Raw genomic sequence first — 16,567 nt, 5'->3', positions numbered from 1 at the left:
CGAGTCCGCGCCGCCCACCCCCGGGCTGTCCCGACCAGCTCTGGCCCAGCGCGTCCGCTCGCCTCCTGGAAGGGAACGGGCAGATGCCAGCTCGGCCCCCGCCTCTCGGCCCCCTCCCCGCGCGGGGTTCCGGCTTCACGCACGGCTGCCCCGAGCTGCTCCGGGCTGCGCGAGCAGGTTCGCGCCGCAGCCGCCTGGCGCGCCCCAGCTCCGCGCCACGGGGGAGGAAGGGAGGGAGCCCGGGGCGGGGCTTGTCTGCGGGAACCCTGCTGGGCCCAGGCCCCCGCCCTCCGCTCCCCGCCAGCCCCTGGCCGCTGCGCCTTCCCCCGAACCCCCCTCAGCTCCAGCCGTAGTTCTCTCGCCTGTCTGTTCTGGGGACGGTTCAGCGCGGAGCTTCTGCACTCAACTTGAGCGCAGTTTTTGGCTTAGAGCTCGCTGGGGAAGTGCAGGTTAATTACTGCCCAGCTCCCATCCCCTGCCCCTCCCCCCATCCCGAGTGAGGGGCTGCTTCATCCCTCAGGGAAAGGGACAAGACGGATGCAGGCCCCCAGTGACACCTCTGGGGTGTGGCCTCAGGCCCCTGCACCCGCCCTGGCCGAGATTCCATTGGCCCAGACCTGGCACTGTTGGGCAGCTGGGGATGAGGTGGGAGGCTGGTCTCTGGTTTCCTCCTGGGTGGACAGATGCGGATGCGCTCGGTTAGAACGCAGTTCTTGGTGCCACGACTGGGAGACAGTCCTCAGGCCCTCCCCTCAGGGAGCGCACTGTCCGGGGAGGGACAGCCAGCCATAGTTCCTGGCCGGCCAGGAGAGGCAGAGGCAGAGGAAGGGGAAGGGTCAGCTGCCTTGAGGTCCCTGCCTGCTAACCTGACGGTATGCTTTCACCATGCCGGTGTCCCCAGCCCCAGGACGATGAGCAACTCGCCTGGCTCCCTTCTTTCCGTCTGCCTCCTGGCCACGGGGCCCGGAGAGCTGGGAGCCAGAGGGTGTAAATGAAGGGCAGGGCTGTTTGGGTGACTCCATGCTCTGCTTCTCCCCGAGGGAAGCCAATGGTGCTTACCATTTACAAGGCCTGTTACAGCTGCAGGGTTATTTTGTCCTCAACTCAGCTCTGGGAGGCGGAGCCAAATGGGGACCCAGGTATCTTGGTTACGGGTGCCCTGGAAGGAGTTCAGGGGATAGGGCAGGGGACACCCTAGGTAGGCACTGAATCTAGGGAGAGCCAACTGGGCTTTTGCGGGCTAATGGCCTGGTGACTCACAGTCAGAGGTGGGCAGGGAGTGGGCCAGGGCAGGCAGGAGCCCTTCCAGGGTCCCACGTGCGCTGTCACAGGCCTCCTCAGCCTGTTTCTGGAAAGCTGAGAAGTAGGTGGAAGGGGACTCCCACCCCTCAAGCCTGGCTGCCCTTTGAGGGTCTAGCTCTTGGTCCTGAGCCCTCCTGGGGCTCTGTTTATGGCTGTAATTACATCATTAGCCAGAGTTGATAGAGTTACTTAGCACCTGCCCCCACAGGGAGTGGCCCAGCCACCCCCTGGGTTCTGTCTCTTCCTTTTCAAAGTCAACTCGGTTTCTGCAGGCAACAGGGGTTTCCCCAACCACAGCTGTCATGAAAACCAGGTTGGGCCTTTGTCCTGGGGATGGAGGGCAGTCAGCACTTGGGGCCCGGCTTGGGGCTGCCCTGGAGATGACCATGGAAATTGGGTTGGCCTCCTGTGATCGGAGGGCAGGAGTTCAGGGTTCCCAGAGCTGCCAGAGATGTTCACATCCCAGGACGCAGTGAACATATATGCATTTACGGTGTGGATCCCCATCTGAGAGGAGGGAGATGAAAACACACCCACCTCACAGGCTGTTGTGAGGACTAAGGGTGCAGCGGTGCCTGGTACATGGTGAGTACATGATGTTGCTTTCTGGGTTGGTGTGGGGTTTGTGTAATGGTTGTGAGTTTGTGTGTGTGGTTAGTGTCTAGGAATGTGGGTAGAGATGAACTGTGAATGTGTGTCTATGAGAATGTAACAATAAAACAAGATTATATTAATAGAATATTCATCTCTTCTTTTATGCTATACTGGAACAATATTATAATAAGGTTGATTATACAATAATTGCCAACATTTATCGTGTGTTTAGAGTGAGGTGGGAATTACTGTTTGCATTACACTTACTTACACAGAGAGGTTAAGCAAGTCACTTAAAATCACACAGCCTGGAAGTGACAGGATTGGAATTTTAACCTAGGTCCAATTGACTCCAAAGTCTGTGTTCTCAGTTCCTAGAGAAGACCACTTCTTCAAGGGGTTTCCCAGGAGTTCTCTCTTAAAAGGCGGGGGTGTGGTGGTTTGGGGACCTTCTTTTCTCTATCCAGGGTTTCCTGCTCTAAGCATGGGTGACCAAAGGACCTCCGGCTGGAACCTATCTTGACTGGCCAGGGAAGGAGACTGGTTCAGGCAAGACTTCCTAGGCTTCTTTGGAAGCCCCAGACACGCAGGAAGGGAGGAGGCATCCTTACTGATGGCCTCCTAGGTGCCTGGCTTTGTGCCATGCACTCCACGTCCATTAACGTACAGTGCAGCCCTCAGCAGGCCCTTGTTTAATCAGATGTGCAGAAGAGGCTGTGGGGATCACTGGGTGAGAATGGGACGGCAGTGAAAGTCATAAGAGCACTGGACCAGGAGTCGAGAGACCCCACTCTGCCTCTCACTGGCTGTGTGGCTGGGCAGGTCTCTGCTCTGTTCAGCCTCAGTTTCCATATCTGTGAATCTGGATCATCTGTGGGATTCCCTCCAAAGTGAACCTTCTACAAATCTTTGCCAAAGGCACTGGGGAGGAAGAAAAAGGAAGAGAAAGGAAGGGGTGGTGGGGGTGGGTTGTTAGGGGTGTTTGGGAGATGCTGCAGTCCACAGAATTGAGCTTTAGTTAAAGACTGGTCCTGATGAAGCAACCAGGAAGTTTCTCTTGGGACAGCCATAGCCACTATATATTGAGTACTGGACCAGTGTCACCTGGTCAGGGGGTTGTTGAGAGCATGGGCTCTGGGGCCAGGCTATGTGGCTTGCACAGCTCTGCCACTTAACACTGTGTGAGCCTCGGCAAGCTGCTTAACCCCACTGTGCCTCAGTTTCCACACCTAAAAAGTGAGGGTTCTTGCAGCACCCACCTACTAGTGCTGTCGTGAGGGCTGAGTATGCCGATATTGATGCACATGTAGTACTTAGAATAGCGCCTAATGAACTCTTATGACTCAGTGAGTTATTTATTTCTCATTCTTAAGTGAGGAAATAGAGGCATGGAGAGCTCTAGGGAAGGAATAAAGACCTGTGGGTTGCAAACAGGCCTCCCCATGTGTCTAACGTTCTATGATGTAACGCTTTACGTGGGGCTTCCCACCACTCTCTGTCCCACCACACCAGCCTGCTCTCCTCATTCAACAAGACGGTGCAGGGGGCTTGGCAATGCCTGCGGCATCTCTACTACCCCTACCCTGCCCCTTGGGTTTCCCTGGGTAGCATCTGGCCTGGCCACTGACCACGCCCTCCTAGCTGTGGCTGCCCCTTGCTCTCCTATCATCTGTCCCTCCTCCACATTGCACCAGAGTTACAGATCCCCTTGGCTGTGATGTCACTGAGGGCAGAGATAAAATCGCAGTGATAGGGTAGGATCTGGGACTTATCATGCCCACAGGAAATGCTTTGCTGTGAAGTGGCAAAGTGGTGGGTGAGAGCCAAGAGGAGCAGAGGCAACAGGCAGGGTCATCACCAGCTTTCCTTCCTGGCTCTTAAGTGTGGGCTTAAGGAGGAGAAATGAGGTCTGGCCACCCGTCTTTTGTCCAGCTTTCTTATGGGGATAGCCACCTGGCCCCATAAGATCCAGCACCTGCTTGCTGGCCATACAGGCCACCTGGTTGGCTCTTATGCATACAGCGGTGGTCCCAGAGTAAGATGTGGTGCTGTAGGGATTAATCCAGGAATTCCACTAGACTCTCCATCCAGAAACCCATGGCTCATATTCCTTCCTGTTAGCCCTTCCTTGCTCCTTCCCTATAAGCAAATCTTTCCCTCCATCAGGGCACACCTTTCAGAGAGACCGGGGCAATGTTCCATTGTACTGCAGCCTGGCTGGATATTATGATCACCTGCGGAGCTCTTAGACAACACCACTGCATCTGAATCTCTTGGGGAGGTGCCTAGGCATCTTTATTTAATTTTTTTTTTTCTGGGATGATTCCGATGCCCTTTCTCTAGGGCAGTGGTTCTCAAATTTGGGCATGCATGAGAACTCCCTGGAGGAATTGTTTAAACACAGATGCTGGGCCCCTCCCGGTGTTTCTGCAAATTCCATGTGGTCTAGAATTTGAATTTCTGACAAGTCCTCTAGTGATGATAATGCTGCTGGTCCCCAGAGCACACCTGGAAAACCACTGCCTTTGGGTCCTGCCGCTTTGCACCTACCGAGGTGAGAGCCGCCCTTCTCCTGGGTTCTGTGTCTCTGACTTTGGGCCTGGTAGGCCTGTCCCCTTTTGAAGGCAGGTCCCCAGGGGCACGGACTACTTCTGAGAAAATCTGGTATCCCCTTTACAATCAGTCCTTCCCATTTCTCCACCTGTCCCCACCTCCCATGAAACTGTCCACTGTTCGGCCTTGCAGCTCTTGGTCCCACTCTCTGGGACAAGTGCTTAAAACTGTGCACTGGTTGATGAAGGCAGGATGAGGCAGACAAACAAGGATGGCACTAGCTGAGGGGCCTCAAAACATGTGTCAGGGTCTGAAGCTGCTGTGAAGGTGCTTGGAGCTAAAGTAGCATTATTGCAGTAATTGGGGAGGTGTTCAGAGAGGACCCTCACTTTGTTGAAGGGAGGCTCTTAAAATACTTCCTGTTATTTCACTTTCCCACCCTATGGAGGGCAAGTATTTGATTCCAGCTTGAATCATAGTTGTTGTTAACAATAAAAATGATAAAGACACACACAGAAATAAGCTGTTCCCTTTTCCTTTCCTCTCCCAGACCAGAGATGCAGGGAGGGGAGGGGGAGGGCCCCTGCTGGAGGTAGTGGAGTCTCTGTCATCTTCTAGGAGGTCCTGGGCCTTGAGAGAGTGGTTGGTTGGGAGAGCCTGGGGGCTGGCCCCTGGGGGGAGGGGTGTGGAGTTGTTTGTGGAAACTGGAGGGAGTTGGGGTGAAGCCTGGTAGGAGGTGAGAAGAGGTAGCAGGTCCCACAGCCCTGCTGCAGGGGAGGCGAGGCAGGGCCGGGAGTCGGGGCGAGATTGGCATCTGAGCCAGCCAGTCCTCCGGTGACTGGGGACAGGGATTTGGTGTGTTTTGGTCCATGCCGTACCCCTAGCACCTAGAAGAGAGCCTCGTATATAGTGGCTGCTCAATAAATCTTTGTGGAATGGATGAGAGAATGGGATTGAGCCCCCATCGTGTGCCCAGAAATGTAGACACACAAAAAAAATGCTCTGTCTACCGTCTCTACCCTGCAGGCGCTTCACCAGCTGACACCCAGGGGCCTCACCCACAGGTCCACAAGGCGCCGAGCCCTCTGCCTCTGCCCTGTCTTCCTCCCTGCACAGTGATCCAGGCCCAGCCTCCTTCTGGTGTGGGTCTCACAGTCTGTTCCTGCCCACAGAGAGTCTGCCAGCACCTCCCCCAACCCCCCCTCCCCGAGTTCTACCAGTGGGTCTGTGGGGTGGGGCTCCGGTTTGTTTTCTCCTGTTTGCCAAGGGAAGTCACAGCCTGTCCTTTGCCTTGTTTATAATTGCTTTGAGGACAGCACCTGCCGCGGCCCCCCACAGTCCCTGAGGGGTGCAGAGTGGCCAGGAGGTGACACACTATACTGTCTACCCCCTGCCGCCTCTTGTCCCCTCCCAGCTCTAGCCAGGTGCACTTTCTGCTGCCTTGCCAGGACGGCGCTGGCTGGCCTTGCTTTGGGGCTAATTGGAGCCATAGAGCTGGGGGCGTCAGAGGGCAGCTGGCGCTGCCCCCATGTTGTCAAGAGGAGGGGACCGAGGCCCAGGGATTCAGCAGCACAAGGCCTTCAGTGTCAACAGGCATGTACTGAGCACATCAGAGGTACCTGGCACTGGGCTGGCCAAGCAGGGCGGGTGGGAACAAGATCACAGCTTCTCCCGCAAGGTGCCGATGTCCTAGCCAGGGAATCTTAGTAACCACAGAGGGCAGAGAGGAGCAGAATGCGAGAAGCTAGTGTAGACTAATGTACTAAACAACATAAGCGCAGCGATACCTGCCTTTGCCCTGAAGAGCATTCTCCTTGGGCCTCTTGCTGGCACAGAGACCTTGACTCAGCGTGGTTTAGGCCCTCAGCCCTTTCCACCCTCTGGGCCCCAGGAAGGGCAACTCTACTGCTCCCTGGGCCCTCTCACCTGGGGGTCACCTCTGCAGGCTCCGTTCTGGACAAGTCCTTCCTTCCAGGAGGACTAGAGGCTGCTGCAGCCTTTTAAAGGAGGCTCTGAGCCACCCACCTGCCACTTGGAAGCCCTGGGGCCATGGGGAGATGTGGTGCTGCATCAGGGCCGACAACTCAGGCCTCCTTGGACCTGCCTGTGACTGAGCCTCCATGCTTGGGCCTGGAACCTGGGGGCAGTGCCTCTGTCCCTCCCACCTCCAGAACCTTCTTTTTTGTTTGTTTGCAGACAGGGTCTGTCTGTGTTGCCCAGGCTGGAGTGCAGCGGCACAATCATGGCTCACTATAGCCTCAACCTTCTGGGCTCAAGCAATCCTCTTACCTTAGCTTCCCAAGTAGCTGGGACCAGAGGCACGTGCCACCACACCTGGCTAATTTTTAAAATTTTTTGTAGAGATGGGGTCTCACCATGTTGTCCAGGCTGGTCTCAAACTCCTGGGCTCAAGTGATCCACCCGTCTCGGCCTCCCAAAGTGCTAAGATTACAGGCGTGAGCCACCTCGCCTGGCCACAAGCCTTTTTTCTCCCCTCCACCCTCCGCCACCCTCTGAGCCTCCATCTAGTTCCACAGCATCTGCAGCCTTGGACTATCTCTCTCTCTCCTGCTCTTTGTCTCCCCTTCTCTCCTTCCTCTTTATTTCCTTCTCTGCCACCTTCCTTCTTTTGATGTGTTCAAATGATGACCAGGGCCCGCCCCACCAGTACCTTTCTCACAGTCAGCCTCCAAGTCCTGCTGTCAGGGGCCCAGAGGAATGGTCCACGGCAGGGTGAGTGGCTGCGAAGGTGCCCAGCCTGACCCAACCCCCTACCCATGGCCAGGAAGGGGTGTGTGGTGGCTGGGACATCCTGGGCAGGGTGGCAGGTGAAAGAGGCTAGAGTAGCCGGCTCCTGTGGGTTGAGGGGCAGCCAGCAGCCTGGGCCAACTGGGGGAAGGGACCCTCCCTAGACAGCCCCAAGCATTATCACTACTCCAGACCTGTGCCTAACTACAGGTTGTCAACCACTTCTTTGGATCTAATTATAGTGTTTTGCAAAACTAGGTATGGGAAGAAAATACTATATCTATTTACTTATATCTCATTCTTTTCTTTCTTTTAAAATTGTGAAATATAGCATAGTTGCTTAAAAAAGCATAAACATACACATATAATGTAGTAAATAATTATAAAAGTGAACCCCTGGCCGGGCGCGGTGGCTCACGCCTGTAATCCCAGCACTTTGGGAGGCTGAGGCAGGCAGATCACGAGGTCAGGGGTTTGAGACCAGCCTGGCCAACATGGTGAAACCTCGTTTCTACTAAAAATACAAAAATTAGCCAGATGTGGTGGCACACACCTGTAATTCCAGCTCGGGAGGCTAAGGCAGGAGAATCGCTTGAACCTGGGAGGTGGAGGTTGCAGTGAGTCACGATCGTATCAATGCACTCCAGCCTGGGCGACAGAGCAAGACTCCATCTAAAGAAAAAAAAATGAACCCCTAGGCAACCATCACCCCGGTGAATAAACAACAGAATGTAGCTTGTATGCCAAAATCAACTCATGTGCCCTCCACCCCCAGAGGTAATCACTATCCTGACTGTACGATAATCAGCTCCTTGCTTCTTTTATCACGTAACCACCTATGTCTGCATCCCTTAGCTGTCGAGTTTAGTTTTGCCTGACTCTGAATTTAATACAGATGGAATGGCACTGGACGTGTTCTTTTACGTCATGCTTTTCCCACCCAACAGTGTATTTGTGAGAGTCACTCATGTTGTGTATAGCCGTAGTCTGTTAATTTTCTTTCTTTTCTTTTTATTATTTATTTATTTATTTTTGAGATGGAGTCTCGCTCTGTTGCCCATGCTGGAGTGCAGTGGCATGATCTTGGCTCACTGCAACCTCCACCTCCCCAACTCAAGTGATTCTCCTACCTCGGCCTCCCAAAGTGCCAGGATTGCAGGCGTGAGCTACAGGGCCTGGCCTTTAATTTGTATTTCAACCTCAGTAAATAATTCTGTTAAATGGTTGTACTACTTTACTCCTTGCTAGTGGCCCATAGAGTTCCTGTTGCTCCTTAGCCTTATCAACACTTGGTCTTGTTAGACAGTTTAATTTCTGCCGTGATGGTGAGTGTGTAACATGTCTCATCCTGGTGTATTGCATTTTCATTCTCATTTTTAAAATATATAATTTTGGGGTATGTTTGCTGACATCTATAATATATTCATGCATCGGGGTATATATAAGCAATTTATAAGGAAAGAAGCATATATTGAGAGTGCTCAAAAGTTTTTACTGATAGGAATATATGATCAAAACAGTTGAAAGATGAGGGTAATATTGAATGCCAGGAAGGGGGTTGGCATGTAGCTTGGGAGTTGGAAGGTGATATTGGTCTTGTTGGGAGACCCCCTAAGTGGCAGTGCCTGCTGGGGATAAGAAGCCTCTTCCCAGAGGGTACTGAACCCACAGAGTACCCATCACCCGTCAGGCCCTCTTGCCTAGCACATCTGGCGGGGGAGAGGGGGAGACTCTCAGGCTAGAGCCCTCAGCAGGTGTACCGTTCAATTTGGAATTAGCAGGTGCCCATCTTTTAGGTGCTTCTAGGGCAGTAGTTCTCCACTAGGGGTGATTTTGTCCCTCTAGGGGACATTTGCCAATGTCTGATGATGTTGGCCAGGGATACCACTAAACATCTTAAAATGCACAGGACAGCCCCTATAACTAATTACCTGGCCCTGGGTGTCTGGTGTTGAGGTTGAGAAACTCTGATCTAGGAAAAGAGCCAGGAAACAGATTTGCCATAAACTTGCTGCATGGCCTCAAGGAAGTCACTTAAGTGATTTGAGCCTCAGCCTCCTTGGAATCTGAAAAGTGGGTAGCAAGCATTGCTGCCCCTCCCCTTCATGGGGCTCTTGTCAGGATGGGGGAGATGGTGAATGTACAGGCATTCTGGGGGAGGTGTCCCTGCAAAGGGGCCTTGTGGCTGTTGCGTTCCAGTAGAGCCAGGCTTTTCAGCACTGGCCCTTCTTCCTTGACTGTGTTCCCTGTCCACCAAGCTGGGGGCATCAGGTGACTGCTGTGAGCCTCAGTCCTGGTTCGTGCTGCTGCAGGGGCTGTGAGGCGCTTCCCCCACAGTCCCTGCGGGCCCCAGCCTTTTGATGAGGGCTGCAGAAATGAGGGGTTCTCTGGGAGCCTTGGGGCCCAGAACAAAAACATTTCCAACTTTGTCCTTAGCTGGATGGGAGTCCAAGGTTGTGGGGGTGATAAGAGGTATTTATCTTGTTCCTTATCTGAGGCCCCATTGCAGGTCTCGGGCAGCAAGGGATGGGAGCCAGAGGTCCTCCCTGGGTGCTCTGCACCCCCAGGCCTGGCTCCTACTCATCCTTGTGTCCTTCCAGAATTTGCCAGCCCAGGGAGGCCCAGAGTTGGACCAGAGTCTGGATCCATCCTCCCTGGGCCTCTCCGGCCTCCCTGTTCTGGGATTGCCTCACATTGCTGGCATCTCCTGCCTTCTCCAGGAGCCATGGCCTGCCTCATCTCCTCTCTGCTGCCCGCTTCCTTCCTGAAATCTGCACTCACGAAAGGGCCCAGCAAACTCATCCACCTTGAGACGAAGATGACCGATAATAGCTTAACCTTTCTTAATACAGGGTATTTGCTTATCAAAGATGGGAATCCCTTGGCCACCAGAAAGAAGCACTAAGTGAAATCTCTGCGCAGTCTCTTTGGCAGGCTGCTTAAAATAGTGCTGGGGGGCTGAGGAACCATTGAACTCGCATGTGTATCAAGAACAGTTTCTGCACAAGTGAAAAGTGTGCGGTGGTGTGGATCTTCCCGGAGCTGCCCAGGGCTCTGCTTGATCTCAGGCTCCATTTCAAGGTAGGCTGTAGTACGGCCTTGACCTGGGTGTCTGGAGGCCCCGGAAAAGCCCAAGGCCAAGGCTGCAGGTGTATGGCCAGTCAGGAAGATGGTGAGCTGTGGGGCTTCTGGCTAGAAGGACACATGTCTCTAGGAAGCAGGGCTGGGGTTAGGGTTAGGCCCACCCTGGACCTGGTGGGATTGGGACTCTGGTGAAATTCTTGCTGCTCAGTGTCTCTCCATCTGCCTAGGGCCCTCTGAGGTCAGGCTGGGGTCAGGGCGGCCATGAGAGGCCTCCTGTGGGAGGACCGAGGAGCGCCGTGGGCGCCTGGAGCCGGGGCGGGTGAGATTGGAGCAGTCTGTGTTGGGTAGGCTGCGGTGTGTGAGGCCGTCGGGGCGCAGTTCCCTCTGTGCTGTGAGTAATCCTCAGCCGCATTTGCAGCTCCCAGGGGATTGTGCAACTTCCTCTCGGGCTGAGGTGCAGGGGGCTGAGTGAGAAACAGCAGCCGCCGGGGAAATGAGGAAACTGAGCCCGGCCCTGGGGCTGGGGTGCGGCCCTGGGCTCCGGCCCCTGGAGGAGCTGAGCATTCCAGGGGCCTCCTTCCAGGGGGCTGCCCTCTCGAAGGTATGAGAGCACACGCGTGCATGTGTGTGAGTGTGTGCATGTGTGTGAGCATGTGTGTGAATGTGTGTCCATGTATGTGAGCCTGTGTGCATGTGTGAGTGTATGTGCATGTGTGTGGTGTCTTTGGGGAGGTGGGCGGGTAGGGATGAGGCCCCTCAGGCTGCACCGGCATTGGGATGTCTTTGGGGAGGGGTGGGGGTCTCTGAGCATGGCCAAGGCCAGGGTGAGGGAAAGAATGGGGAAGAAGGTGGCCAAGCTCCAGGGTGCGGGTTGGACAGCGTGGGAAATCAGGAGTCAGCCGGAGTTGTGCCTCGGTTTCCTCATCCCTCCAGGCTTGTTTTGAGGGTCTAGTGAGAAGGTCATGGACAGGATGTGCTTAGCATGTCACCGGCCAGGCCACAGTGAATACCCATTTACATTAGCGGCTAGGAGCATATGCTCTACATCCACCTGCTTGAATCCTGGCCCTGCCGTTTTGCAGTTTCTTGATGCTGGCAAGTTACCCTCCTCTGCTTCCTCATCTGTAACATGGAGATGACAGTTATAGTGCCCACCTTGTGAGTTCTGAAGAGTAAAAGACTTTACTCACGTGAAGTGCTCAGAATAGAGCCAGCCTCCCACTAAGTGCCTGCACAGGTTAACACTTCACCAGGACATAGCATGTTTGTGTGCAGATGGCAAAAAACTGCCCAGGGCTCCTGACGATCATTTTTGATGGTGGAAGTTTGAGCTGGAACTGAGATTGATAGTAAGAGCTCATGATTACCTGGCCTTATTCCATGTCAGGTACTGTGCCCAATGCTTCACCTGTACCAGCCCCTTCACCCTCACAGTCACCCCATGAGGGGGATGCTGCTATCATTCCCATTTTGCAGATGGGGACATGGAGGCCCAGGGGCTAGAGTGACTTGCTCCAGGGCAGCGACATCAATGAGGGAGAATGGCAGAATGGTCCACTCAGCCCACAGGTGGGTCCCTCACCCACCCCTGCCCCTTTTCTGGGTTCGAATAGAAGTATGGGAGAGGAGGAGGATGGAGGGTCTGCTGGGAGGGGTATGAGGGCTGGCCTTGCAGCCTGTGGGCTCTGGCCAGGGAGCCTTCTCTTTTTTCTGTGCCATCTCCAATTAAGTAATCAAAGTAACCCACAGCTATAAAGAATTAAATTAATATAGGGAATGGAGCCAGGTGCAGTGGCTCACACCTGTAATCCCAGCACTTTGGGAGGCCGAGGTGGGTGGATCCCCTGAGGTCAGGAGTTTGAGACCAGCCTGGCCAACATGGTGAAACCCCGTCCCTATTAAACTACAAAAAATTAGCTGGGCGTGGTGGCACGTGCCTGTAATCCTAGCTACTTGGGAGGCTGAGGCAGGAGAATCGCTTGAACCCAGGAGGCAGAGGTTGCAATGAGCCTAGATTGTACCGCTGCACTCCAGCTTGAATGATGGAGGGAGACTCTGCCTTAATAATAATGATAATAATAATAATATAGGGAATGGTTTATTAGTAGTTGGAGTTGGAAGAGACTTCCTAGGAGCGTGAGCTCACTGCCAGTGTGTAGTCTTGAGAGAGCAGTTGAAGACCACTCATTTGTGGGCATGAGGGTGCAGTGGTTCTGAATCTAGCTTCAGATTCACACAGGCCTGGTTTTCAGCTCTGTCTGAGCCAGTTACTCAGGCCTCAGGCTTCAGTTTCACCACATTTAAAATGGGGGTGATAGCAGTTCCTATCTCCTAGGGTGATGGTGAGGATGAAATAAGACACCATAGTAAAATGCTTAGCACAGGTCTGGGCTGGAATAAGTGTCTGACAGATGGATGCCATTATTAGACACCTGTTGTAGAGAGGGCGCGCCAGGCAGAGAGTTGGGCTGCACAGATATTTTTGGAGGGAGGTTTTTCGAATTGTGGATCAGGGCCACTAATTGGACCCTAATTCAGCCATGAAATCAATTTGGTGGGTCTCCATGAATATTTTTTTCAATGAAAGAGACTAGAAAATATTCAAGTGTATTGCTCAGTATCAGTAAGCATTGTTGTGTAGAACATGTTTCGTGTGTGTGTGTGTTTGTGTGTATTGTCAAATAAAGTATATTTTTCTGTGAGTCATGGTCCAAAACTTTGGCGCCACTGCATTAGAGATTCTGTCCCTCCTGTGCCATGTTTATAGAGCACCTACTGAGTATAAGGCGCAGCAGCAGTGCTATGGCCAGGGTGCCTGTCCTCAGCAAACCTCATGGTCTGACTGGAGAATCAGGGCCCAGTTCTTAGCAAGGTGGTTACCAAGACTGTGGGTCAGCAGAGGAGGGAGCCGAGTGGTCAGAGAGGGATTCCTGGGCGATGACCCTGTGTCAGGTGGGGACGATGAGAGGAGGTGATGTCTGGGGTGAATGGTTGGCCTGGGTCCTGGGGGCTGGGGCTGGGGGCCGGAGAGCTACCTGGAAAGGTGGGAGGCTGCCGTCAGTGGAAGGCTGCCGTCAGTGGAAGGCTGCAGCGTCAGGCCTGGCAGGAGCTGCCCATGCTCACTGGAGCAGGGGGTTGGGTGGAGGTTGTCTGGGGTCTCAGGATTATTCAAGAACATTACATTTATTGTGCACTTTATTTCTATGATTATTACATTGTAATATATGATGGAATAATTAATATGGGTGAGTGCTGTACCAGTCTCCCTGGCTGGGGTGGGGTGGGGTAGAGAAGGACTCGGCCTCACTGATGCCCCCTCCCCCAGCTTGCAGGATCTATAGTCACTGTGGGTTAGACCCGCATGGGCCTGGCCTGCAACCTGGCTCTCAGCTTGAGCCCTATCCAGAAGCCAGAAGACTTCCCACTATTTAGATCCCTGCCCTGGCAAGTGCTTGGCCTAGGCAGGGCCTCAGTTTCTCCATCTGTAAAGGAGGCACACTGTCCCCTGAGCAGCCAGCCTCCTGGGTGGTGATGCCCATCTTGTGACCTATTGTGGATGAACTGGCTGCAGGAAGTGTGAAGAGCTCTGGGTGGGTTATGATTGTCGTCTTTAAGGCTGGGAGGATTGGGGAAAGTCATGAGGACATCAGCTGCCTGTCTGGAGAGCCCCTGGCCTCCCTACCCTGTGACCTAGGGCGGTGGGAAGAGAAGCCTGTGACCCATGGTAGGCTGGGGATATCCCCAGCTTTGAGTGCAGGCAGCCCAGTAGGGGCCTCAGATGATGAGACCCAGATCTGGCCTAAATCTGGGAACCCCCGACCTCTAAAGCTCCACTCTTCATTGAGTACCCCAGGAGTCCCAGCTTGAGAGGCTGTGGTGGCGGGTGGAGAGGCAGTAACCTAGGACTGATTGGCAGGGGCCAGTTTCCAGGAGGCTGTGGGTGGCTTCCAACCCACTGAGCACAGAGCCCAGAGGCTCAGGCATGAGCTCCCACAGTCGAATGTGGTGTTTAATGACAGGTCACATATATTGGCACTCCTGTGTGCCAGTGCTGTGCTAAGCACTTTTATATATTTGCGAACTTTATACAATAACCGAATGCAGATCTTTCTATTATCCCATTTTACAGGTGAGGAAGCTGAGGCCCAGAGAGGTTAAATCTGTCACCCAAGGTTACCTAGCTAGTAAATGGGACAGCTGGCTTGAGGGCCTGAGTTCTGGATTCGGGATACTAGAGTTCAAATCTGGGTAGTGCCGCTTTCTAGCTGTGGGTCCTCAAACAGTGACTGAATCTCTCTGACCATTGGTTTCTTCCTCTGTGCCTTCCTCAAAGGGCTGTTGTGAGAGCCGTGTGAGGTAATGACTAAGTACATAGTACACAATAAGGGCCGAATAAATGGGACCTGCTGCATGACCTGCATGCCAGTAACTGCCTTGTGACCCTGGGCCGGGTGTCTGTCCTCCTAGGTCTCAGTCTCCTCAGTTGTGTGACACAGGGTACTGACCCCTTCCTTGCTCCTCTCAATAGGGTTGTTGAGGTTATTGGATGGGTCCTGAAGGAGACCTTCAGTGAAATAGAAGTGGTAGACCAGCGGTCCCCAACCTTTTTGGCACCAGGGACTGGTTTCATGGAAGACAGTTTTTCCACGGGTGGATGGCAGGGGAGGGTTTCAGGATGATTCAAGAGCATTACATTTATTGTGCACTTTATTTCTATTATTATTACTTTGTAATATATGATGAAATAATTATACAACTCACCATAATGTACAATCAGTGGGAGCCCTGAGCTTGTTTTCCTGCCACTAGACGGTCCCATCTGGGGGTGATGGGAGACAGTGACAGGTCATCAGGCATTAGATTCTCCTAAGGAGCATGCAACCTAGATCCCTTACATGCACAATGCACAACAGCGTTTGCACTCCTATGAGAATCCAGTGCCACCGCTGATCTGACAGGAGGTGGAGCTCAGGTGGTAATGTGAGCAATGGGGAGTGGCTGCAAATATAGATGAAGCTTTGCTCACCTGCCTCCCTGCCCACCACTCACCTCCTGCTGTGTGGTCTGGTTCCTAACCGGCCATAGATTAGTATGGGTCTGTGGCCTGGGGATTGGGGACCCCTGTGCTAGACTACTTGAATTTCCAGAGCTGTCAGGAATTCTTTAGGGTTTGCAGCTAACCACAGGTCCGGACGGATTGTGTTTGGGCCTGCTTCAGGCTTTCATGTTTCCTGGTTGGCCCCTGCAGGCATTTGAGTTGGTGGCTCCAAATCTATTCCAGGGTTTCCCAAGATGTTTTCTGTGGAAAGGTTTAGAGGTCAAGTAGGCACAGGAGACTGTAAGTCAAAGAAAAATAGGGGTTGGGGGAATGGAGAGATGATAGTCAAAGGGTACAAAACCTCAATTAAACAGGGGGAATAAGTTTTTTTCCTTGAGATATATTGTACGGCATGGTGAATATAGTAAATAGTAATGTATTGTATATTTCAAAATCATTTAAGAGTTAATTTTAAATGTTCTAGGCTGGGTGTGGTAGCTCATGCTTGTAATACCAACACTTTGGGAGACCGAGGCGGGAGACTTGCTTGAGTCTAGGAGTTCAAGACCAGCCTGGGCAACATGGTGAAACCTGTTACTATAAACAAAAAAATACAAAAATTAGCCAGGTGTGATGATGCATGCCTGTAGTCCCAGCTATGGGAGAGGCTGAGGTGGGACGATCAATTGAGCCTGGGAGGTTGAGGCTGCAGTGAGCTGTGATCATTCCACTGCTCTCTAGCCTGGATAACATAGCGAGACCCTGTCTTCAAAAACAAACAAACAGAATAAAACAAAACCACAAACAAAAAACCAAAAACAAAAATTCAAATGTTCTTACCACCCAAAATGACAAGTATTTGAGGTGATGTATATGTTAATTAACTTGATTTAATTATTCCACATGGTGCTCATAAATCATAGCATCACCTTGTACTCCATAAATATATACAACTACACAAAACCCCAAATGGTTTTCTTTGCTGTAGGACTTGCCAGAGCCTGTGATATGCTAATTTTTGTTGTACATCTCCAATATGTGGTCATGATATATACTCTAGGGTATCTCAAAGGCCTGGTGTTTAAAGCCCCATTTTCCAGATAGAGAAACTAAGACCTGGAATGAAACTTAGGAAGGGATTTTCCCAGGTTATGCAGTTACCTGTTACAGAGCTAGGGCCAGACTCCTTGCTCCTGACTCCACGGCCAGTGCTCTGCCTAGGATACCTCTTCCTCTTCCTTCTTCCTT

The 16,567-nt window shown here is 52.7% G+C and overlaps 1 protein-coding gene across 9 annotated transcripts in view; it reads left to right on the top strand.

Annotated features, from left to right (window-relative positions):
* The window catches only part of TFEB (transcription factor EB), a 52,877-nt gene that overhangs the window by 1,755 nt on the left and 34,555 nt on the right, over positions 1–16,567 (top strand). Inside the window, exons 1-2 of one of the 9 annotated variants that reach the window (XM_063632131.1) lie at positions 481–872; positions 1,726–1,887. The exons of 2 other annotated variants lie outside the window; for them this stretch is intronic. Coding sequence is in view for 2 of the 7 variants with exons in the window: in XM_063632128.1 (XP_063488198.1) it covers positions 11,813–11,850 (38 nt within the window). In the remaining 5 variants the exon portion in view is untranslated. Of the gene's footprint in view, positions 1–480; positions 1,888–10,179; positions 10,279–10,618; positions 10,883–11,368; positions 11,669–11,757; positions 11,851–16,567 lie in introns of those variants that run through there. 6 more of the 9 variants (XM_063632128.1, XM_063632129.1, XM_063632130.1 and 3 more) reach the window with 6 other exon arrangements.

This window comes from Symphalangus syndactylus, chromosome 23 (assembly GCF_028878055.3).
Source record: "Symphalangus syndactylus isolate Jambi chromosome 23, NHGRI_mSymSyn1-v2.1_pri, whole genome shotgun sequence".
Lineage (NCBI taxonomy): Eukaryota > Metazoa > Chordata > Mammalia > Primates > Hylobatidae > Symphalangus > Symphalangus syndactylus.
Note: the sequence above shows the minus strand (reverse complement) of the source record. Positions and strands in the feature narration are given on the sequence as shown.